We start from the raw sequence: 25887 nt of genomic DNA, 5'->3' as shown, positions 1-25887 counted from the left end.
GGGGTTTAATAGAAATTTTGAAATTTGTAATCATTGTTTTTTTCCAGAAAATATTAAGCAGCACAACTATTTTCAATGCATAATTAATAAAGAATGGTATGAAATTAATCAGAATATTAGAATGATTTCTGAAGGATCATGTGACACTGAAGACTGAAGTAATGATGCCGAAAATTCAGCTTTGCCATCACAGGAATAAAATTACATTTTAAAATATATTCAAATAGTTATTTTTTCCTAATATTACTATTTTTACTGTATTTTTAATCAAATGCAGCCTGAGCAAGCATTAGGGATTTTTTTCCAAAAACATTAAACATTAACTTACCAACCCCAAACCTTCGATGGTAAATAAATGTACTTACTTTTATTATTTAGTAAATGTGATGTAGTCCACATCACAGCAGCTTGATCGGAAAAGTGTTTTAATTCCAAAACAAGCTAATTGATATGAATGATCAATGCTCAGTCATTTTTAATCTTTCTCAATTAGAGCCCTAATGCATTACAGAGTCACACACAGAGACAACACCGCAGTTTTGTGATAATGTAAACGATTATGAGAGCCCACCTGGTGCTAATCAGCACAGGTTTAATACGATTCCACCGTGGCGTGCGGTGAGAAAATGTAAAGGAATTAAAACACACGTGTCTGCTTTGCAGTTCAAGGCCCATGCGTCCCGATACTACCCTCTGCTTTGTGAGATCATGCAGTTTGACCTGATCCCGGAGCTGAGGGCCGTCCTGCGCAAGTTCTTCCTGCGCATCGGATTGGTGTTCCAGATCACCCAGACTTTGGAAGCAGATCAGCCTTCAGGCGTCCAAACTCCCAACGACGCCTAGAAGAAGCTACAGCAGTGCCTGCTCCTACTACAGTCTCCGCTTTTCATCTGCAGGACGTGAGCATCTGATCTCCTGCAACCGATGAGGAACGAGGAGATGGAAAAGATGGACTGCGTCAGATATGATGGTACTAATATCAACCCCCCGCCTGCCCTTTGAGGGTCTGCTCTGGACAAACAGCCAATCCCAGATCAGGCACTACGTCCCACCCACTGGACAAATGTCCAGGCCTTGTACAATAGGTTCAAATTATCTAGAACATCATGAGGATGCTGAATATCGCTACTACTATACAAATGCTTGACCTTTTGAGATCTTCAAAAGGTCCAGATATATTTCAAAACAGTGTCTTGGCATTATATTAAAAGCTGTTTGAAGAGTGACAGAAGGGTTGCATATCAAGCAATGTGATGTTTCTCAAGCGATTCAGATTTTTGTTTCATTTTGTTGCGTTTGCACCGCTAATGGCTAACTCCGAAGAAACTAGTTGTACAGAATTCCAGCTTTGTAATATAATCTCACAACACTAGATTTAGTTTCCTGTATCTTTTCGTTTGTTTCTCGGAAATTTGCTGCACTTGTTTTCTTGATCAAAATGCACTGGAGATTTTTACTTTTGTGATAAATTATTGAACTATGCCATCTTTCCCTCCATAACTGTCCAGCTAGAGATTTCTAATACGATATAAAGTGATTAGTTCGATTTACTCCATTTTATATATGCTGACACTTTTTTAATTAAACACTGAGGGCAACTAAGATCCTTCAAAAGGAAAAAAAACTTGAAAATTGAGGGCGAGTTAAATGTGAGCTGCATCTGAATCACTGGTTTGTATCCCTGTTTGGAGTTAGGCTTCACTCTACATGTACAAATTTAAACAAACAAAAACAAAAAGTTAATATATTTAAAATCTTCTCTTTGGTTTTTGGGGGTGGGTTGTATTGTATAGAAATTAATGATAGCTGCGCTTTAAAAACTGTTGATGGAATAAGGATGTGAAGCATTCCTGGCTAGTGAGGGTGACCGTAATGGTACAGCCCTGTAAAGTTTTCTATATGGAATAAAATGATCTGTACAACTCTATATGACACTGGTCATTATCACCACACATTCTAATCAGGTCATAGGTCAATAAAGTTTTGGAACTTGGTGCATTTGCTCTGATGAATTTTGAATTATGAAAGAGAAGCTGGGGGGGGGAAGCTGTTTTCAACGTTGAAAAGAATATGAAGATTTGAAAATTCAGCTTTGCCATTACAGGAATAAATTACATTTAAAATATATATTACAACAGAAAAAAAATATTTCACACTATTAAGGTTTTTACTGTATTTTAATCAAATAAATGCAGCCTTGGTGAGCATATAAGACTACTATTGTTAAAAACAAATTACTTAACGGTAGTGTCAAAACTATATTTAAAATAAAAAATATAATAAAAATGATTGAGACACCATTTGAACAATTTCATTTACGGTTTGAATTTCGTAAAAACAGTCTCGGTTTTTATATGGTCAATTTTGAACCAATTAAATTGTGACTTTTTCCTTCTAATCCCATTTCTCCACAAACTGAGCCATTAAAAAAACGATGGAACGCGAACGCACACGTCACATATAGATGAAATGCAAAGTGTTCAAAAATTCTTAAATATTTATTAAAGAGTCAATACACATTACATTGGCTTATTTTTTCCGACTGTAAGCTTATGCTTGCATAAGCTTATATTCCTACTTACAATTCATGTGTTGTAAAACAATCATTAAAAATGAAAAACGAATCACATATTACAACATTGGAAGTCTATATCTCTCACCTGAGAATTCATGCAGTTTACACATTCATACAAAGTCACAGTATGAAGCATCAAAGTGATTTTCCCAGACTGCACTCTCTGACTGGAGGGAACAGTCTCTTAATGCTACAAGAAGTGTTCCAGAACTTTCTAAGTGCAGTATTTCATTCACAACAATCAAAAGTCTGACAGAAACAAAAGAAACTGGACTAATGAATTGTTAATGTTCATCTTTGGCCTCAAGTATACAACTTGTTCCTTACAAAATAGCTAAATAGTGTAACTGGCATAAGAATTCATAATTCATGCGTCTTGAATGAGATTTAACCATGGTAAGTGGATGGCCCTTCCCAATCCTGGCCTACGTGGTTTTGGCTGGATGGCCTGCGACCGCTCATGAATCTCTTCAGCGTTTCAGAGGAACTAGGACGTAACCAGGTTTCTGTCGCAATGGTGTCAATGGAAACGCGCCGATCGGTTGAAGGAGGAGTCTGTGGCCATAGCTCCTCCCCTTCCTCTGCTGACACTTGCCCTAGATAGCACAAGATACATATCTCAGTGCTTCTAATTACATTTATGGCTTTGTGTTCAGCAAGCTAACAGCTTAACATAGCGCTAACGGATTAAGAAAAGCTTTTGAGTAGCTAAAACAAGATATCAAAATTTAAGTTTTTCATCTTTGTGTAGTTTGGATTCTAGATATATCCACCCCTAAAAGTCACGCAAAGCAACAAACTGTGGTTGGTCGTGTTAAGCCCAAAGTATTCTTCATTTTGCGCACAGTGTGCATGCCGTAAATAAAAATGGCGTACATTTTTATGTCTCATAACTTGTGGAGAGAAATAGCGCAGACACTGGACAAAGTTGAATCTTTCTAGTGCACGTCAGGGTTTTTCCCAAAACAAATTTATGTCCCGCCAAAGCCTTATTTGATCAGTTAATGTAAATAATGAGTGATGTAAATGACTGCTGCACTTGTGATAGCGCGCATGTTAACTGAGGGAGAGAAAGAGTAGAGAGCCCCTCCTTGTGCACTTTCTCTAACCGTCTTACCCTCCCTCAAAATCAACTGACATGACGGTAAAAGGTCGGAAGATTTCGGAGTGCATTCGGAGATTCTTTTTTAAAAACTTGAATTACTGGTGGTGTGAATTGTGCTTAAAAAAAAATTTTTTTTTAAAATCGTCGTCTTATCTTCTCTGACAAGTGTTTCACACATGCAACTAACATAACTTTTAATAAAAAAAAAAATCCTATGCAGTGATGAAGTGTTTGCGATGTCTAACAACCGGGATTAGCACACGCCTGCTAATGTCCGATTCATGACATAACGACTCATTTGAACCGGTTCATTTTAATGAATGGTTAAAACAACTGTTCTGTCCAACCCTAAGAAGAGATGATGCCAACCCCTCACAAGACCTCAGATGATGGCAACCCTCAAACAACATACAAAGCTACCAAATTTTACTCGAAGTTTAATCGCAACATATAATCATTGCAGTTAATTGTGTTCACCGTCTGTTTGATTACGCCATTAACTGCATGAATTTTACTGTACATTTCTGCCATATGGACCGTCACCACTGATAAGCTACTACTAAATATAATGTAGAAACTTTAAAATAGAAACTTAAATTTTCTGTAAAGCTGCTTTGCAACGATTTGTATCGTGAAGACCGCTATACAAATAAACTTGAATTGAATATTAGTTCAAATAAACCACAAAGACTTTTTTTTGACGCAGAAAAAAAGCCTGCGTGTGTTTGGTCACTCAATCAAATGGAGTAAACTTTGAAAGGCTATGCATTTTTGCTGTATGCATATGCTAAATTTCCCCAATATACTTCAAGCGAAATTGAAGAATGAACTGATGTGACCTCATTTTGAACAAACATTTCGATCAGCCTACTAAATTCTACTGGAGTCTGTTGCGGGAGTTCAAAAGGGTTTGTCAAAGACTGGTAAACACATTCACACTAACATTCATCAATTGTATTACTGTATTCATTAGATGATTTTATGATACCTTGTATACATTTTGCTATGGCTGATAACCATAAGTACATCTCAAATAACAACCTAGTTATTTTTTGACGTTGTTTTCCCAATTTGCATTCTTTGTAATCTAAAAAAAAAAAAACTGTACCTGATAGTCAAAAGACATAGCAGTTTTTTGTTATGTCGTTTTTTTTCTTTCTTTCTTGTGAGTATCTTTAAATGCTTATATTTTCCTAACTCTCACCGGATAGTGTATTTTAAGGAAAATGTTTTTTTATATTGTCACACATTGCAAACAAGAACTCTGCCAGGTGTATATCAAGGCCTTAAGTGTCCCTGTCAAAACTAAAGTACACCTAAGGTATTACATGTTGGCATCTTCCTGACAAAGTGCGCCAGATTAAGCTGCAGTGTTGACCAGACTTCATGCCAGTAGTCAAATGTAGTCTGGCTGGGCAAGACTAACCAACCCAAGGTGATTTTCCTTTCAGATTCAGAGCTCCTGACCTGATCTCCAATCATGTTCTCTCATGTTGTTCAGCGATGTCATCTTGTTCTTTGTGCGCTCTCTCAGCCGCTCTATTTCTGTGCTGGTAATCGAGTGCAGAGACTGGCTGTCAGGACTGCGGTCAGGTCGAGCGTACCTGTTTACCACATCCTACCAACAAAACAAAAGTACAGTTATTCAGTCTTTATCGATGCATTCAATTAAAAAAACATTCTACTGTAACTCTGTTATAAATCCCAACCCAATGGCATCTAAATAGTAAGCAGGCTTTAAAGGGATAGTTCACCCAAAAATGAAAATTCTGTCATTAATTACTCACCCTCATGTCGTTCCAAACCTGTAAGACCTTCATTCATCTTCAGAACACAAATTAAGATATTTTTGATGAAATCTGAGAGCTTTCTGACCTCCCATAGACAGCAAGGGTACTACACGCATGTAGAACACACATGCGCTGCGCCTTGTTTACATTCAGAGGAAAGCGCGCTCATGCGTCGTGGCACTCTCCAAAATGGTGCCTGAGGGTGACGCGGAGGAGAAGAATTGTTGAATAAAGTCAATAAAATAAAAAGTGAATAAAAGTTGTTTTTGTTTTCTTAGCGCACAAAAAGTATTCTCATAGCTTCATAAAATTAAGGTTGAACCACAGATGTTACATGGACTATTTTAATGATGTCTTTACTACTTTTCTGGGCCTTGATCGTGGTAGTACCCTTGCTGTCTATGGAAGGTCAGAGAGCTCTCGGATTTCATCAAAAATATCTTAATTTGTGTTCCGAAGATGAAAAAAGGTCTTATGGGTTTGGAACGACTTGAGGGTGAGTAATTAATGACAGAATTTTCATTTTTGGGTGAACTATCCCTTTAAAGATACCTCGTTTAACCGAATTCTAAGGCAGGATGCACATATTAAGTTGAAGTTTACATCTTCCGAACATTCATTCACATATTTGCGCTACGCCAGCATCTTCACACACAGACGAAACTTACTAGAGAAGTGTGATGTGTGACATAAATATATCTGTAAATAAATACTATTTAAATTCACGCCTCGTACACTTTAATGACCTTTGAATGGAATATATACGCTCCCTTCGAACTGAAATCATGGCGAAATATCCTTTGATGTACACTTCGCAGGGCACTTACATTCGAATTGAACAAACGTCTGAAGCGATAAGAGATACACACAAAATGTGCAGAGCGGGGGGGCGTGAGGACTGGAATTGAGAACCGCTGCCAAAATGCATTCCAACAATGGGAGTTGCTGCCTATGTAGAGCGTTCCAAATCAGTCAATTATGAGGTCTGACAGTTGCATTCACATCTCATGTCTTTTGCAGAATCTTGCACGACATTGCATTCTAAAAGTGTGGCGCTCAAGTTTAAAAGTTCAACTTTTAAAAAGCATGATTCTATATGTTGCATTTTTTTTCCATTCTACTGAACCTTGGAAGTCGGCTGCCCATGTAAGAAGAAGCAAGGCAGCTAGGTTTCGGAACAGATCTAAAGACATTGCCTTTGTCAAGTGAGGTTGTAGTTGTGTGTAACTGGGAACTCTTACTTCAGACATGTCTGCCTTCCTGACTGCCGGTCTCGCTCTTTGGTCACGCCGGGATCGTAGAAGGAATGAATCGTCACTGGGGTCTGTGTAGAAACAACTGATTGGTTATTTACAGCCGACACATGTTCAGCAACAGCAGGCTCTGCAGTCCTTCCTCTCTCTCTCTCTCTCTCTCTCTCTCTCGATTCTCTCTAGCTCCAACATGCACGAGTCAAGCAATCAAAGCTTGGTAATTGAAACTGAGCAAATGAAATGGCATTTAATGGATGAGACTGAGACTGTGTTGGGAACTCATTTACAAGGTGACTGTCGATCTCTCTGGGGTGCCGCTGAGGACAGGCATTATCCTCACCCCAGAGTCAATCTCTCTTCTGTCTGGTATTCATAGCTGTCACACTAGCTGTCACTCGTCCCTGGTGGCAGTGACAGCAGCTGTCTGACGGCGGTGTCACGCATTGTCTGCTGCTCATACTGTCACATACACACCACTATACTTGTAAAAACATCCCATAGACATCTATTGTTTCTAAATGATGTTAATCGATAAGCCCCAAACTCTTAATGCTACACCTTAAGTGTATTTTAACTTAGATATCACATTATATTAATAAAGCGAAAATGTTCAAAATGAACATGAACTACAGAACTAAATATCACAATAACATTTTTAGGTTTACAATAGGTTTTTGCAGGAGATCTTGCATTGATCTTTAATGATACAAGGACTGTGTTGTGGACAAGCATTGTAACTTGTGTGTGGCAAGATTCCACATCATTTTTGAAGAATGTCGGTAATCACCGAGATATTTTGAAGAATGTCGGTAATCAAACAATTGATGGTAGCCATTGACTTCCATTGCATGCTTTAAAGGGGTCATATGATGCTGCTAAAAAGAACAGTATTTTGTGTATTTGGTGTAATGAAATGTGTTTATGCGGTTTAAGGTTAAAAAAACACATTATTTTCCACATATATCTCTTTGGATTTGAGACTTTAGTCTTTGCAACTTTACAGATCTTCTTTATGCACCAAGAGCTTGCTTGTAACACTCCAAAGAGAAAGGAAAAATTGAAATCGCATCATATGACCCCTTTAAGTCAATAGCTGTTTTGGGAGTCAATTAAGCGTTTTGTTATACTTAAAAAGGCCAAAGTCCCCCCCAAAAAACCTTTCGAAATTCATGTGGAATCTCGCCACACACGTTGAGTTATAATAACGCTTTTCCAAAAATGAAAATTTAAATAATTTACTCACTCTCATGTCATACCAAATCTGTATGACTATATGATACATTTCTCAAAAATTACTCACGTTCAACAAAAGAAAATGTCATACAGGTTTGGAACGACATGAGGGCGAGTAAATGCTGACAGAATTTTCATTTTGTGTGAACTATCCCTTTAAGTATGTATACTGGTGGGTGTAATCTAAATGTTGTCTAAACTTTGCACATGAAAAAGTATTTGTGACACATTTGTGAGTAAAACACTTCCCTCCATTTTTCATTTTAGGGGAACTTACTAATAAAGGCGCTCTCTGAGTCTAACAGCAAGTGTCTGCCTGGACCCTCTGCAGAATTCAGCCTCTGGGGGGATAAACACATCAATAAACACGCCAAGTCAATAACCAAAACCAGCACTAACAGAGTGCAGATACCCTTTAAGGGCTCAGAAAAATGGGTCACGGAAAAACAGTCAAGATTTTTTTGGTGGTGCACACGCAACTCACTTGCTCATGATGCCGCTGCCCTGAAGACACCATGTCAAAGTAACCTGCCCAGGAAATACAGGTACTGTATGAGTCTGCAGTTTTTAAATGTAATTTTCAGCAATTATATATTTTATTTATATAGTACCATTTAAAAGTTTTTTTTAATGATTTTGAAAGTCTCTTAAGGCCCATTCAGCCCAAGAACCACAAATATAAAGATAACTATAACGGTAACTATATTAGCATCCACATCAACAAATGATATTGTTCTGTTTATTCTAAGTGCACACGGCAGATAAATTGTCTGCAGCTTTAAAGGGGTCATATGATGCGATTTCATGTTTTCCTTTGTCTTTGGAGCGTTACAAGCTGTTCGTGCATATATAAGAACCATAAAGTGCGCAACACGTTCGTCCTACGTCATTCGCCCCAGAACAGTCAACAGAAGTGAGGAAAAAAGTATTTATAACATTTTAAATATGAATATTTTTATTACAAAAACGCATCGATTTGCTGCAGGAGGCCTTTATTCACCCCCCGGAGCCATGTGAGGCACGTTTTATTATGGATGCGCAAGCTTTATTTGACTACTTTTGGACTGTTGAACAAAAACACTCGCCTACTCCCATTCTAAAGCTTGGAATTTTTAATATAACTCCGACTGGATTTGTCTGAAAGAAGAAAGTCATATACACCTAGGATGCTTTGAGGGTGAGTAAAACATGGGCTAATTTTCATTTTTTGGGTGAACTAACCCTTTAAGACGCATCCACACTAGTGCTGGGCGGTATGACCAAAAATTTATATCACGGTATTTTTCAAAATGATACCGGTTTCACGGTACATGACGGTATTTTTTTTTTCATGCATGACCGGGTGTTAACCATATTTTCTACTGATTGAGAGAGGAAATACTGCAGTATATTGACTTAGAATGCCCTATTTTACTGTCATGATGAGTGAATATTGTCAAAAAATACCACACTAAATAGTGACTAAACACGACCCCTTTTAATACATGTTAACCAGGAGTCACTCATTTATAATCGATGTGATATTAACAGACGAACTACGCTCATATTTATAATTCCCAACAATCAGTAAGCGACAGGTGCTAGGAAACGCTGTTTTTTTACTCATTTATTGACGAGTCGGCTGCGGTGCGTCCAACTGAATGCGCTGCTTCTCTGCCGCTCACTGCACAGAACAGACGCCGAGAGAGGTGACTCTTCTCCGGGAAAGTCAGACCTCGCGTTCGCGGGACAGCACTGGCGAAATCTTCCAACTGAACCATAGCTAAGGTTTATCCAAAAAAGTCGCTAGGTTTGTCAGTATGAATATTCTATGGAAAAAAGCCGCTAAAAGGGTCTGAAAGTTGCTAAATCTAGTGCTGAAGTCGCACTTGTGAGACGCGGGAGCTGATGGCAGGGGGCGGTGGATATTTGTGGTGGTCAATGTGGATATTGTGGATGAGTTCTTCTGTGTCATCACGTTCTATTAGTTCTACAGCTTCAGTTTCAGAACTTTCACACTTAGTAACACATACAGCCGTTCCCTCACCACAGTGCAACAGTGAAAAGGGACCCCTTTCAAACAGTGTCGCGTTCCGAACGTTATTTAAGCGACATACACCGGTATTGCGGTATTTAAAAAATTAATATCATAACAAAAATAAACACCGGTATTCGGTATGAACCGGTATACCGCCCATCACTAATCCACACCTTCCTAAAAAGCCTCATTAAAACACGCCCTCACAAATCTACGTCACTGTGTGGGAAGATTTGCATAACACCGCCCAAATATATACGCAAAGAAAGAAGGTGTAACTTTTATTCTTGCTGTAGTATTGTTGCTGCCGCCATGGAAGCTGTTATTCCAAATATGATAAGGGGCGTAACATTTCAGTCACATGCTTGAGGTATTCGGCCAATCACAATGCACTGGATAGCTGGCCAATCAGAGCACACTGTGGTTTTCAGAACAATGAGCTTTGTAAAAATCAATGTGTTTCAGAAAGGCAGGGCAGAAATGTACTGTATGTGGAAAATAATGTTTTTTGAACCTTAAACCGCGTAACCACACTGCATTACACCAAATACACAAAATAATGTGTTTTTTAACAATGTCATATGACCCCTTTAAAATGCTCAAGCTTTTTAAAGCAGAATGGTTTCTGATTGGATGTCAATGTTTTGATCAGCTGGAAAAAACAACAACAATATTGTTTCTCTTTGACATTATCATTATAGTTGTGGTTTATATAACTATTTTTTTAAAACTTTACTGTTATCATTATAATTGTCTTTCTTGGTGTGAATTGGCCTTTATGCTCCCAAACGTGTCATTTATTTGATCAAAAATACAGTAACAGTAATATTGTGAACTATTATTACAATTTAAAATATCTGTTTTATATTTTAGTATTTTAAAATGTGATGGCAAAGCTGAATTTTCAGCAGTCTTTACTCCAGTCTTCAGTGTCACATGATCCTTCAGAAATCATTCTAATATGCTGATTTAGTGAAGAAACATTTCTTCTTTTTAATATTGATGTTGAAAACAGTTGTGCTGCTTAATATTTTTGTGGAAATTGTGATGCACCTTTTTAGGATTCTGATTTTATGCATCCTTGCTGAAAAAAAAAAAAAGTTAAAAAAACATACAAACCAAAACCAAAATGTACTATGATATACAAAAATGTCAAAAAACGTTCATCCTCAATAACAGACTGACCAGCAGCTCTGCCCCTCCTCAGACTGTTGATGGTTCGTTGCTGTTGTCGTAACAGAGCCTGTTGCTGGATATCTAGACTGTGATTATCACTGGGAGAGTCAAGATACGCCTGCCGCACCTCCTCACGAGATGCACCATCTGATAACACAAACACACACAGAGATAAGAGTCATCCTCTCCTCCAGGACTACAGCCTCACTGACAGATAATGCAGGGACGTTGAATACAGCTATTGAGCGGCACACTAACAAACATTATCCATTCACAGAAAACACTGACTCGTATAGCAAATAAGTCTTGTGCATCACGCATGGCAGGAGAAAAGCAGCTCTGCCACAGCCAAAGCAGTTGGCACAGCGATGTAGAGAGAGAATCAGAGCTAAAATAAAGAGCATGACAAAGCAAGGGCATGGAGCCAAGTGCTGAGTCACGGTTCACAGATATGCTACTCATTTCTCTCCTGCAGGGGGGTTTGATGACTGATACGACCGTTCACCCCATGAGGTGGGCAGATGGAGAGGAAGAGCTGTTGAATCCATCTTTTGAGCAGAGAATAAGGTTAAAAGTTTTCATGAGTGACATGAAACTGATATTGCTCTAAGAAAACACATTAACATTTGATACTATATTAGCATCAAAATAATCCTAGTTTCATTCAACCATATCCAGGTTTTTGCACTATGGATGCAAGCGTAATTGACACAGACTGTGTTATTTTAGTATTATTTATATACTATTACAGTATTTATTCCCATTTTGAATCAGCTTTTATTTTTGAATTAGCTTTTATATTTTTTGTTTTCACTTTAGTTTTAGTTTAGTAATTTTACTATGCGTTTATCATTTCTTCAGATTTCTATGCATCTTTATTTTATATCTATTTCAGTTTTGCCTATTTTGTTCTTCAACTTTACATTTTTATCATGCAAGTATTTTTATTTTTAATTTTGTTTCTATTTATTTATATATTCTATTTTCAGCTTCTTTTCATTTAATGTAATCAATTATTTGTAGTTAACAGTAATAACCTCGATTACAAATAGCAACTTTTTTATTAACTTACTCTATCCACCCATCCATTCAGCACTAGTTTTAGAGTTGACTCTAAAACTAGAAATCCTTTTATGGCAAGTCAGTCCACTCGTTGGCCATCTTGGCATGCAGTATTTCGCTGAACTCATTTAGCCAGTGTGGTAATGTGTGACTTTAATAGGTATCTGAAGAGCATATGGTAGTTTTTTGATGTTACACTGAAGCTAACAAAGGATCAGAGCGTAAGTAACAGGAAATGAGTGAGGCTATTGGTGGATATATGAAGGTAATAAAGGCAGGTGAATGGGATTCTGGGAGCCATCATGGTTGTGTGAAATTACAGACCCGTTGAAGAGTTCTGGAGAGGTTTTTCAAGCAAAAGACAGGAAATTCTGTGTCACATTTACCTCTGTACTTCGGACGGTTAAACTCCTGCAGGTTCTGCATGTTGACTGCTGCAGTGGTGTGGGAAGCCGGCCTCCTGATGTGGACTTGTTTGCGTAGCCTCGCCACTTCAAAAACATCCTCCGGGAGGTGCTCTCTTGGCCTGTTCAAAATGTAAAGCATAAGGGTCAGAGGGACAACATAAACCTTGCCAAGATGATCTTGCATGGTTAATTTTGTGATATTGACCTGTTGACTGTACATTATCCCATATTACATGGCTAATTACCAAATAAATAGGGACAATGGTCAAATATGCAGTTTAGCAGTCATTATTCCAGAAAATATTGATCACTTAGGATGTTTGTGGGGGGGAAAGAACTTTATTATAGGTTCTAACAGACCACACATGTTCTGAATGTGTCTGTGCAGGATGTTTGCTACCTGCTGTGAACAGGAGGGGTTTGATCATTTCTGTTAGACTGCATCAGTTCTCCCTCCAGACGTCTCTGTTCGCTCCGCAGCTGCCTACGCAAGGCCGATAACTCCCTGATCACCGTATGCTTTTCTTCTGAAACACAAAATCAGTATACAATTCAGGGATTCGGTCCTTTACAGCTCTGGTGGCTACAGGATGTGATATAAGTTACCTGTGGCCCTGATCTCGTTCCTGCGTGCAGGCACTGGGGGAGAATGTGGTGCTGACATTGATCGCATCTGTTCGAAACAAACAAAACAAAAAAAAACGTAATTAGTCACTTCACATGTCATTCACTTAGACGTTCCTGTCTAAGTGGGCGGTTCTTGTCAAGAATAAGCTGTAATGTGGACCCTAATTGGGTGTTTCTTCAACTTTGGGGACATTTTTTGTGTTGTTGTTTTTTTTTCTTTTTTTGTTATTAAAACTAACAAACTGTAACTTTTTGTTATATGAAGATCACATTAAATCCGTCTTGAAAACTTTTTTTTTTATATATTATATTAAAATTGTTCTTTTAATGTGCATTATTCCCAGTCAAGCTATGATTTTTTCAATTTATGTGAAGCGTTTGGAAATATAAATTAATTATATGTGAAATTAGCCTTAGCAGAACTTTTTTTGCCATTTTATTTATTTAAAAATATTTCATTTGACATATGGTGTAAATGACAATGATATGGAAACCCGTTTCCGCCACTAAATAAAAAATAAAACAAGGTAATTGCGACTTTTTATCTCACAATTCTGACTTTTTTCCCACACAATTTTTTTTTTTTTTCAATTGCGAGTTATAAAGTCAAAATTGCGAGTTATAAAGTCAGAATTGCGAGATCTAAACTCGCAATTCTGCCTTTTCTTCTTGGAATTGCGAGTTTATATCTTGCAATTCTGACTTTATAACTCGCAATTCTGAGAAAAAAAGAAAGTCAGAATTGCGAGATATAAACTCAGAATTGCAACTTTATATCTCGCAATTTTGACTTTATAACTCGCAGTTGTGAGTTTATATCTCGCAATTCTGAAAAAAAATCTGAATTGTGAGATAAAAAGTTGCAATTACCTTGTTTTATTTTTTATTCAGTGGCGGAAACGGGCTTTCATACAATGACAATAACAATGTGGTGAGAATGTTCATGACTTTCAAAAAAAAAAAAAGGTTCCCCTGTTGATGCAAGTTTAAACATGCCTGGACACTGTTAATGGACAAAGTAAACTAGTGAGTTTGTAAAAAGCGTTTATTTAAATAAAAAAAAAATGTGCCCATAACTGAATAAAACCCCAAGCATTGCCAAAATAGTTGGTCTATGAAGTAAGAAGTAGTTGTGCGCATGTGTGTCACTCACAGACAGAGTTGCAGAACAGCGGTGGCTCTCCACCGATGGAGGTCTGGGCGTCTGCTGACGTAGTTTCTTCTGCAGGGCTGGTAGGGGTGGTGACGGTGCCCTGTGGACCTTTTGGTATTTGAGAATAATGTGTCAGTACATTGTGTGCACATATGAACAAATAATGTGCATTCCTCACCTCCTCCAGATGTGTCTGTTTCTCTCTCTCCTGTTTCTTCCTCAGGGCTTCGTTCTCCTTCTCCTCTGCTTCTTTCTTCATTTTCTCAGCCTCTTTACGACGCTCTTCGGCTTGCCTGACCAAATCCTCATTTTTGGCCATTTGCTGTGAAATAGGTGACAGAAAAGAAGCACATCCTGTGGTTCTGTACCTTTCTTTTAATTTGCACTGTGTCATTGTTCATCTAATTTTCACGGACAAGATCCTATCATTTTCCATTAATTTCAATAGGAATCTACATAATTTCAATAGGAATCTGGAATTTCATGTGATAGCGATAGAATTTCCCCACACAGATTTCACTTTGGATTTAGGTTGGTCAAGTGAATTCACCACATTGACTAACAGAAAGCCGGAAAATTATTTGGTTTGAACGTGAGTTGTGCTTCACTGACAATCACTGACAATGGATATAAATCTATTCTGGCTGTGAAATTATTTCACCAAAATTTTGGCAATGTGACTGCTGGTACAGCAGATGCTGTAACTACACCATTACGAGGGTAAAAAGCATCTTTTTCCATTGACAGCCATTCAAAAGTTGCTGTTTGTTAGGGATTATAAGGGAAAGCTTTTATCGTTTGCCGTTTTTTGTCACGCTTGGTTAGAACACTGGGTTAAAGCCTTTAGAGGATAGACTATTTCAAGCTTAAAAAAAAGGTTCCCCTGTTGATGCAAGTTTAAACATGCCTGGACACTGTTAATGGACAAAGTAAACTAGTGAGTTTGTAAAAAGCGTTTATTTAAATAAAAAAAAAATGTGCCCATAACTGAATAAAACCCCAAGCATTGCCAAAATAGTTGGTCTATGAAGTAAGAAGTAGTTGTGCGCATGTGTGTCACTCACAGACAGAGTTGCAGAACAGCGGTGGCTCTCCACCGATGGAGGTCTGGGCGTCTGCTGACGTAGTTTCTTCTGCAGGGCTGGTAGGGGTGGTGACGGTGCCCTGTGGACCTTTTGGTATTTGAGAATAATGTGTCAGTACATTGTGTGCACATATGAACAAATAATGTGCATTCCTCACCTCCTCCAGATGTGTCTGTTTCTCTCTCTCCTGTTTCTTCCTCAGGGCTTCGTTCTCCTTCTCCTCTGCTTCTTTCTTCATTTTCTCAGCCTCTTTACGACGCTCTTCGGCTTGCCTGACCAAATCCTCATTTTTGGCCATTTGCTGTGAAATAGGTGACAGAAAAGAAGCACATCCTGTGGTTCTGTACCTTTCTTTTAATTTGCACTGTGTCATTGTTCATCTAATTTTCACGGACAAGATCCTATCATTTTCCATTAATTTCAATAGGAATCTACATAATTTCAATAGGAATCTGGAATTTCATGTGATAGCGATAGAATTTCCCCACACAGATTTCACTTTGGATTTAGGTTGGTCAAGTGAATTCACCACATTGACTAACAGAAAGCCGGAAAATTATTTGGTTTGAACATGAGTTGTGCTTCACTGACAATCACTGACAATGGATATAAATCTATTCTGGCTGTGAAATTATTTCACCAAAATTTTGGCAATGTGACTGCTGGTACAGCAGATGCTGTAACTACACCATTACGAGGGTAAAAAGCATCTTTTTCCATTGACAGCCATTCAAAAGTTGCTGTTTGTTAGGGATTATAAGGGAAAGCTTTTATCGTTTGCCGTTTTTTGTCACGCTTGGTTAGAACACTGGGTTAAAGCCTTTAGAGGATAGACTATTTCAAGCTTAACACACTCATATATTCAATCTGGGTCAAGACCAGTGCTTCAAAGTGAATACATCTTCCTCTCGGCAGGCCATTTTTGAGATTCGCATGATATAACTGCAAAACAAGAACCTCTTTTTCTTTCTGACGCTTCCTCTCCTGCTCTTCCTCGTACTCCCTTTGGATCCGAGCTCGCTGTTCGGCCAGCCGCCCCTCTTCTTTCTCTTCCTCGAGCCTGCATCGCTCTCTCTCTTCTGCCTCCTTTCTTCTCTTTTCCTCGATCTGTTCATCCCAAAGATGATGACAAAGTGAGACGGCAGGCTAAAAGCACAGACAGCAGAATCCAAAGTTAACTGAATGTCCGTACCTGTTGTTTCAAACAATCCTTGTAATTTTCCTGATCATGGAGCTGCTGCGGAGTGGGCAGTTCATTGAAAAGGTTACCCCGGGCTTGCACAGACGGCTGAGAAGAGCAAAAACCTGCAGGCTCTACAGGGGCAGAAAAGATTTGGATGGATTGCATGCAAAGGTCTTTTATTTTTAGCTTCTAAAAGGTTTGATGATAGTATCCACAATCAGTTTTTTTTATATATTTATATTTCAGTAAATATAAATAATCTGTAATTTAAAAAAAAATACATTTCATTAAATTTATATTAGTTTTAAATACACCAATTAATAGCCTCCTCTAAGTGCATGTCATTGCAGATGCAAAATTTAATTCCATTTAAATTCCACTCTAGTTACATGCTTTTTATGATTGTGAGTCAAACTGTAATTCTGTGGCCACAGTACTTGATGCACGAGGTAAAGTTTCTGGCACTGGAATCCGGGCTACTCTGCCTCCGGAATCATACGCTTCCACATTTGTTTTATGCATTTGTTTCAAATCACCTGGAAACACAAAAATGTTACATTAGTACTATAATTTATACCAGAAATTTTCAGAATCAGTTTGATGATCAAAAAATATAGCATGGACAGAATATATATACAAATTGTATAAAGTTTCCAATCCAAAATCTGTAAATTAACTGACACCACGGAGCAGCTATAAGTGGGAAGCTTGTGATTTATTTGAGTTCAAAAGTTTGGGTCAGTAAGATTTTGTTTGTTTTTTGCAAGAAAAAGCACATTCGATTGTTCAAAAGGGACTGTAAAATAACATTAACAACATTAATCCTTTCTGAAGGATCGTGTACATTTTATACTTTATTTTGGATCAAATTTAATCAATGCAGCCTTGGTGAGCATGAGACCCCTTTCAAAAAAATAAATAAAAGCAGTATATAGCTGTCACATATCATAGTTTTACATACCCCGCTTTGCCATCACAGAAAAAATTGTATAAAATTATTAAAAATATATTACAATAGAAAACTGTAAAATAATAATATTTCACAATATTACAGTTTTTACTGTATTTTTGATCAAATAAATGCGGCATTGGTGAGCATAAAAGACTTCGGTCAACAACATCTTTCCGAAGTTTTGAATAGTAGTGCACATGCAATTCATTTTTATCCAACATAATTTAATAAATTATTTAATTTTAATTCATATTTTCTTGAAAAGTAGCCAGTTTTAATAAATGTGTCTGTATCATCACTCCTTAAATGACTTGATCTTGACTTGGCATGATTTTGTTCCAATGTCTGATGTCTTGACATCACAATTCTGACATAATCTGTTATTAATATTCAATTAATTGTTGTAATATGGCTGTTAATTAAAGAATGTTAATTAATAAATTTTTGGTGATTAAAATGTAAAGCTGTGTAACCCTGTTAGTGCACCTTTCCATAAATTAAATTAAAATCATCTGCACCTTTTCTATGGCATGATAATTAATCTCATAACATAAATTATTGGGAGAGTACCTGCTGCTTAAGGGCTTCCTGATAGCTAACAGCACTTTCCTTGGGCTGCTGCAGCCTCTCCGGAGGAAAGAACGCTGGTCCTGATGGAACAACTCCAGCATGGCTGATCGCTCTATGGAGAGACAGAGAAAAGCATTATGTTATTCTGTTGTATTCTGTTATATCTGAATAAATGTGCCCCCTACTGGTACCTCAGCATAACTTGCCATAAAAAAAATAACCAAGTAACTCAAACATTATGACTTAAAATCTATTCAGAAATGCATATTTTAAAGTATTATGGATTTTATTTTGTCTTGTCATTTCAATGTATATTGTTTTAAATGAGGTGCAATTAAATGACAGTTGAATAAGCCACTTGCAAACACATTGTAAAATCCCTGTCATGTGACCAACTCAATTCTGAAGCTAAATAACTGACATTCTGTATTAAAACTCATGCTTACTGTGTGAGGCCTCCAGACGGAGGCTGCAGAACAGGCCACTGTGCTTCTGGAGGGATGAGTGCCTGCTGACCCACAGCTGGTCCATCTAACACAAACAAAACGAACAAATCACAATAAACATGCAATCAACAGCTACATTCATCATAAAATTGGCAGGGACTCCAAACTATAACACAACTACTGCAGAAACAACTTTCGTATTACAATACTGGCTAACACAAATATCAATGAATGACAGAGAATAATGACATACATTAGCACAGATGTATTTAGTTTAACCAAATATGACATATGTGGTTATGCTACTTACAGTAGGCCAGATTGCCATTGGGGTCTAGAGGATTTCTAGCTCCATAATAGTAATGTGCATTATCATAAGGAGTTTGATAGGAGTCAGCGTGGGAGGGACCCAACGGAGGACGCGCACCTGTAATTCTGACATCAGAAAACAGACATATTTCATTAAACATACATAAAATCCTGTCTATATTCAAGATTCTTTATTGTCACTATACAAGTATAGTGAAATTTGAGCAATCCTAACAGTGCAGTCACATGTAACTTAAACATCTGTAATACAGAAAAAAAGAAAAAAAAAAAAAGAAAAAAAAAAAAAAATATATATATATAGTATTATTATTTATTAAGGTATGTTATTAAATAGCTTATCTTTTGTTTTCAGTACAATTACAATACATTTCAGTACAATTATTGTTTCGGTGCAAAATCTAAGAACATAACTCAAAATCTAAGACAAACCTTGGGGCAACTATCTCCCCCAGGGTTCTTGAGAGGCTTCTGTGATTGTCTTCAGTAAGAGAGGTGGTATCATTGGCCCCAAACCCTGCTCCAGCCTCCAGACCAAGGCCTGGTGTGTTAGCAAGCTGGCTTAAGACAGTGCTATGGTCTAGAGATGGAGACTGGAAAGCAACACGGGGTCTCTCAGGGGGTGCTGTCTCCTTTGGTGGCTGTGGAGATCTCTCTTCTTTGAGCCACCTGGCAGAGTCAGCCCTGAACTCCTCCAGACCCAGCCCTGGGTGGTAGGATACATCCATTCTCCTACCCTCGCGTTCCCGGGTCACGGCACCAAATTGTTTGATTCTGTTTGGCTGTGGGAAACAAGGTGAGATGGCTGTAAATAGGAGCACAGAAGGTGTTGCACAGCTATGGCTGCAGTGAAAATGTGTGTCAAAGTCTAGTCTATCGACTCAAATTCTGTTCCAATGTGAGAGAGGGACAAAAACATCTTCTTGCATGCTATATTACAAATCTTCTAAAGCCATACAATTACTTTGTGTGAGGAACAGGCCAAAATTCAAGTTATTCACTGATAATCACCTATTTAAAATGTAGTGCCATGTTTTGTATGAACTACTTTTTTTTGGTTTTTTATTTTTCTATTTCATTATGGCCACAAGAAAATAAAGTACATTTTAGAGCCATTGAGAGTTTTTGCATACTGAATGCTTCATAACAATTTGAAGAGCTCAAAGACAAAAAATAAATATTTTGCATAAAATAAGCTTCATTTTCATTTTATTATTACTTCATATTTTTTCACATTTTATTATTATTTCATAATTATATATTATATTATAATAATTGTACTTCTTGTTCTTTAAATTGCCCTGAAAATGTCATTATGCAAAAAAATAAAAATAAAAAATTAAGCAGCACATTCCTAGTTATTTCCCATTTTTAAATCTTAGATTTTAAATATTAAAAAATACAATAAATATAATATAATTAAACATCTAGAAATGTTATGCTTATTAATTAATTTAAAATAAAAACCTATTCTTTAAATTTAATATAGAAACCATATAAAATCTAAATATAAAACAATGAATATTCAAAAGCCTGAGGACCTTCACCTTTTTTTCAGGATCAACAGCGCCTGTTGCAGCCACTCTCAACTCTAGCTCCTTCTCCCTGTAAAATTGAGTTTAGATGGTGAAGTGAATATTTGAGCCCTTAAAGATTTTAATTCAAATACCTACAATCAGCATATCAAATACTTGATGTTTCTCACTTCCTTTTGTTCTTCTGTTGTTCGGCTATTTGCTGTAGCAGCTCCAGTCTGTACCGTTCCTTCCTCCTCTGAGAGGCCTCATCACCTTCAGTAGCACCTAAATAACCCAGTCACAGGTCAGAAATTATTCACATTTTTATATATAAATTTTACATACAGTTTGATTTGACCCAACACTCGTTGTCTTACCAATCATGAGTCCTGTAGCAAACTCAGTCATGTTCTGCTCGTTGACAGATCTGCTTTGCGCTGGAGTCGGTGCTTGTAGACTACATCAAAAATAAATAAATAAATAAATAAATTCACACAAAGGAACAAAAAACTCCATCCAGTGTCTTACACTAAACACACCTGATCTCTGCAGCTCTGGCCAAACTATTACGTCACACACATCACATATACAGTGAATTAAAGAGCCTGGCTGCAGGGCCATCAGAGGCTTTGAACCTCCCCATCAACACCAATCAATACAATCCCACTGACAGAATGAACAATAAATCCAGCGTTTCCTGTCTCTGTATTGTTAGAAACCCTCAAGTAGAAAAATCCTACAAAAGACATGAAATCTTAAAGGTAAAATGAAGGCTGAAAACCATAATGTCTTTCATTTTTTTCCACTGGAAAGGCAGCAAATTGATAGTAGGGTTTATAAATACAGACTTCTGCTAGAGTAATTGCCACTTCAGCTATTTGATTCACTGCAGTTTTATTTTCAGTCAAAGATTGGCTTTAAACCCCAATTACTCTAATTGCAGATCAGTACTTGAGTTGAAGTGCAGTTAGGGTCTGTCTATTCTCCTGACAGCTGTCTGCATTGACTGTGTCTAGTAGGAAAGACGTCAAATTTAACAGAGATTACAGCCTGTACAACCCTTCTACTTTCTACATTTGCTTTTATTTAGCTCTTCAACTGTTCAAGTTATTTTTATTTGAATGTTGCTATGGTGATGATAGTTATTTTTTGCAGATATTGTCGATTTGGTTGAGGCTGTTAATTTGACGTCCTCTACAAGTTGTGAAAAACACCATCTGCAAATGTTGCGTCTTGATATTATTGTAAAAACACATTTATGCCTTCTCTGCTTAAACCATCTTCCATTTAAACATTATATTGCACTGTAATATATATATATATATATATATATATATATATACTCCCCTCCAAAAGTACTGGAACAGTGAGGCCAATTCCTTTATTTTTGCTGTAGACTGAAAACATTTGGGTTTGACATCAAAAAATGAATATGAGACAAGAGATCAACATTTCAGCTTTTATTTTCAGGAATTTTCATCTAGATCTGATAAACACAATTTTGAAGATAGCACATTTTGTTTGAACCCACCCATTGCTCATGTGACCAAAAGTATTGGAACATGTGACTGACAGGTGTGTTTTGTTGCCCTGATTAACAATAACACAGCTACATATATGTATATATACTGTATACAGTGGGTACGGAAAGTATTCAGACCCCCTTAAATTTTTCACTTTTTGTTATATTGCAGCCATTTGCTAAAATCATTTAAGTTAATTTTTTTTCCTCATTAATGTACACATAGCACCCCATATTGACAGAAAAACACAGAATTGTTGACATTTTTGCAGATTTATTAAAAAAGAAAAACTGAAATATCACATGGTCTTAAGTATTCAGACCCTTTGCTGTGACACTCATATATTTAACTCAGGTGCTGTCCATTTGTTCTGATCATCCTTGAGATGGTTCTACACCTTCATTTGAGTCCAGCTGTGTTTGATTATACTGATTGGACTTGATTAGGAAAGCCACACACCTGTCTATATAAGACCTTACAGCTCACAGTGCATGTCAGAGCAAATGAGAATCATGAGGTCAAAGGAATTGCCTGAAGAGCTCAGAGACAGAATTGTGGCAAGGCACAGATCTGGCCAAGGTTACAAAAAACTTTCTGCTGCACTTAAGGTTCCTAAGAGCACGGTGGCCTCCATAATCCTTAAATGGAAGACGTTTGGGATGACCAGAACCCTTCCTAGAGCTGGCTGTCCGGCCAAACTGAGCTATCGGGGGAGAAGAGCCTTGGTGAGAGAGGTAAAGAAGAACCCAAAGATCACTGTGGCTGAGCTCCAGAGATGCAGTCGGGGGATGGGAGAAAGTTGTAGAAAGTCAACCATCACTGCAGCCCTCCACCAGTCGGGGCTTTATGGCAGAGTGGCCCGACGGAAGCCTCTCCTCAGTGCAAGACACATGAAAGCCTGCATGGAGTTTGCTAAAAAACACCTGAAGGACTCCAAGATGGTGAGAAATAAGATTCTCTGGTCTGATGAGACCAAGATAGAACTTTTTGGCCTTAATTCTAAGCGGTATGTGTGGAGAAAACCAGGCACCTGTCCAATACAGTCCCAACAGTGAAGCATGGTGGTGGCATCATCATGCTGTGGGGGTGTTTTTCAGTTGCAGGGACAGGACGACTGGTTGCAATCGAGGGAAAGATGAATGCGGCCAAGTACAGGGATATCCTGGATGAAAACCTTCTCCAGAGTGCTCAGGACCTCAGACTGGGCCGAAGGTTTACCTTCCAACAAGACAATGACCCTAAGCACACAGCTAAAATAACGAAGGAGTGGCTTCACAACAACTCTGTGACTGTTCTTGAATGGCCCAGCCAGAGCCCTGACTTAAACCCAATTGAGCATCTCTGGAGAGACCTAAAAATGGCTGTCCACCAACGTTTACCATCCAACCTGGCAGAACTGGAGAGGATCTGCAAGGAGGAATGGCGGAGGATCCCCAAATCCAGGTGTGAATAACTTGTTGCATCTTTCCCAAAAAGACTCATGGCTGTATTAGATCAAGAGGGTGCTTCTACTAAATACTGAGCAAGGGGTCTGAATACTTAGGACCATGTGGTATTTCAGTTTTTCTTTTTTAATAAATCTGCAAAAATGTCAACAATTCTGTGTTTTTCTGTCAATATGGGGTGCTGTGTGTACATTAATGAGGAAAAAAAATTAACTTAAATGATTTTAGCAAATGGCTGCAATATAACAAAGAGTGAAAAATTTAAGGGGGTCTGAATACTTTCCATACCCACTGTATATATATATGTGTGTGTGTGTGTGTGTTTGTATATACAGTATGACAACTGAAGACAAATGAAGGGTGTCTATCTTCTATCTTCCCACTGAGCATATTAGGGGTGTTTAGTTTTGTTTCTCATGATACCATTTCAGACTTAAAATGAAAATGCCATAATCTAATAACTACGTTGCAAAATGTTGGCCCTCCACTAAAAATTTAATTTGGATTTCAAAAGAAAGTAATTGAAGATCCCTGATTTTAGGGTAGAGAAATAAGTACACAGCAAATCTACAGAGAGTGAGAGAGAAATCCTGGATATGTGGAAAGTTGTGTCTTAAAATGTGTGTATTTGTGCTCTGTGCTGTGGCGCTTGTATAAGGTTGTCTGAGAGCAGTTAGAGAAAGAGAATTCTTGAAGAGGGGGAATGTGTGCTGGTAATTGCCTCAGTTTGGATATTTGCCCTGGGGTTCACAATAACAGTCCTCTCCTCTCATCTTAGAACAAGGGCCAATCATACCTCATGGCTATGCAACTACCCTCTGCAACACAATATAATAAGAGTCCACAAAACAACCCCTATTACTGAACTTTAATCCCAACAGTGATTAATGGATGCTGAGTAAAGTAATTCACTATTTAAAAACTGAAAAATTCAATATGATTAGTTCACCCCCAGTGCACTTGACAATTACAAAAAACTAGATAAAGTACTGATTTAACAATAATTCACAGTTAATTTATGCACATAATTCATCTTGCCACAGAACAATTGACCATAATAACAGTTTCAACACTGCCATATACACTCCCCTCCAAAAGTATTGGAACAGTGAGGCCAATTCCGCTATTTTTGATGTAGACTGAAAACATTTGGGTTTGACATCAAAAGATGAATAGGAGACAAGAGATCAACATTTCAGCTTTTATTTTCAGGAATTTTCATCTAGATCTGATAAACACAATTTTGAAGATAGCACATTTTGTTTGAACCCACCCATTGCTCATGTGACCAAAAGTATTGGAACATGTGACTGACAGGTGTGTTTTGTTGCCCTGGTGTGTCCTATTATATTGATTATTCAAACAATAAATAGCACTGAATGTCTGCGCTTAGTTTCAGATTTGGATTTTGCCTATGCAGACTGCATTCATAGTTAGATGTGTAACCAGCAAGAAAACCAGAGAGCGGTCTATGGGTGAAAAACAAGGAATGGTGAAGGTGAGAGAAGATGGAAAATCAATCAGAGCCACTGCACAAACATTGGCCATAGCCAGTACAACTATTTGGAATGTCCCGAGGAAGAAAGAAACCACTGGTGTACTAAGTAACAGACCTCGAACAGGTAAACCAAGGAAAACATCAGCAGTTGACGACAGAAACATTGTGACAGCTGTAAAGTAAGACCTTAAAACAACTGTTAGTGACATCGGCAACAACCTCCAGAGGGCAGGAGTGAAGGTATCACAATCTACTGTTCGCAGAAGACTTCATGAACAAAAGTACAGAGTGTACACCAGAAGATGCAAACCAAAGAATAGGAGACAAGCCTCAAAAATTCTGGGACAAGGTTTATGGACTGATGAGACAAAGATGAACCTTTACCAAAGTGATGGAAAGGCTAAAGTTTGGAGAAAAAAAGGATCTGCTCATGATCCCAAACATACAAGCTCAACTGAAACACAGTGGAGTTAATGTCATGGCTTGGGCTTTCATCGCGTCTTCTGGGATGGGCTCATTAATCTTAACTGATGATGTAACATGACGGCAGCAGCAAAATGAACTCAGAAGTCTACAGAAACATTTTGTCTGCCAATTTACTGAAAGATGCAACCAAACTGATTGGGAGATCCTTCATCACGCAGCAAGATAATGACCCAAAACATAGTGCCAAAGCAACAAAGGAGTTCATCAGGGGCAAGAAGTGGAAGGTTTTAGACTGGCCAAGTCAATCTCCAGACTTAAACCCTATAGAGTATGCATTTTACCTGCTAAAGAAGAGACTGAAGGGAGTAACCCCCCAAAACTGAAAGAGGCTGCGGTGAAAGCCTGGAAAAGCATCACAAAAGAAGAATGCAAAAGTTTGGTGATGCAACAGGCTTGATGCAGTTATTGCAAGCAAAGGATTTGCAACTACATATTAAGTCTTATTCACTTTAATCTA

At 37.8% G+C, this 25887-nt stretch overlaps 3 protein-coding genes across 8 annotated transcripts in view; 1 reads left to right on the top strand and 2 right to left on the bottom strand.

The window, feature by feature from the left end:
• The window catches only part of LOC107727224 (brefeldin A-inhibited guanine nucleotide-exchange protein 1-like), a 96500-nt gene extending 94573 nt beyond the window's left edge, over positions 1-1927 (top strand). For all 6 annotated transcript variants that reach the window (XM_016537015.1, XM_016537018.1, XM_016537016.1 and 3 more), the window contains one exon: positions 664-1927. In XM_016537015.1, coding sequence (XP_016392501.1) covers positions 664-843 — 180 coding nt within the window. In that variant the 3' untranslated portion in view covers positions 844-1927. The remainder of the gene's footprint in view (positions 1-663) is intronic.
• Positions 1928-2479: 552 nt separating this feature from the next.
• On the bottom strand, positions 2480-14775 carry LOC107727218 (centrosome and spindle pole-associated protein 1-like). Its single transcript, XM_016537008.1, has 11 exons — positions 14577-14775; positions 14399-14506; positions 13225-13291; positions 13019-13145; positions 12598-12737; positions 11159-11296; positions 8441-8484; positions 8234-8297; positions 6712-6794; positions 5148-5298; positions 2480-3171 (listed from the first exon to the last, which is right to left on the bottom strand). Exons 1-11 carry the CDS (start codon positions 14715-14717, stop codon positions 2963-2965), a joined length of 1272 nt encoding a protein of 423 aa, XP_016392494.1. The 5' UTR covers positions 14718-14775; the 3' UTR covers positions 2480-2962.
• Positions 14776-15454: 679 nt separating this feature from the next.
• The window catches only part of LOC107727208 (centrosome and spindle pole-associated protein 1-like), a 14259-nt gene continuing 3826 nt past the window's right edge, over positions 15455-25887 (bottom strand). Inside the window, exons 7-16 of the mRNA XM_016536999.1 lie at positions 20856-20935; positions 20667-20763; positions 20509-20566; positions 19394-19743; positions 18945-19069; positions 18635-18719; positions 18189-18300; positions 16441-16629; positions 15641-15784; positions 15455-15562 (exon numbers count right to left, since the gene is read on the bottom strand). Coding sequence (XP_016392485.1) covers positions 15455-15562; positions 15641-15784; positions 16441-16629; positions 18189-18300; positions 18635-18719; positions 18945-19069; positions 19394-19743; positions 20509-20566; positions 20667-20763; positions 20856-20935 — 1348 coding nt within the window. The remainder of the gene's footprint in view (positions 15563-15640; positions 15785-16440; positions 16630-18188; positions 18301-18634; positions 18720-18944; positions 19070-19393; positions 19744-20508; positions 20567-20666; positions 20764-20855; positions 20936-25887) is intronic.

This window comes from Sinocyclocheilus rhinocerous, unplaced genomic scaffold (assembly GCF_001515625.1).
Source record: "Sinocyclocheilus rhinocerous isolate Xijiao unplaced genomic scaffold, SAMN03320098_v1.1 scaffold65, whole genome shotgun sequence".
Lineage (NCBI taxonomy): Eukaryota > Metazoa > Chordata > Actinopteri > Cypriniformes > Cyprinidae > Sinocyclocheilus > Sinocyclocheilus rhinocerous.
The sequence above is the reverse complement of the archived record's forward strand: the minus strand, read 5'-3'. Positions and strand labels throughout refer to the sequence as shown.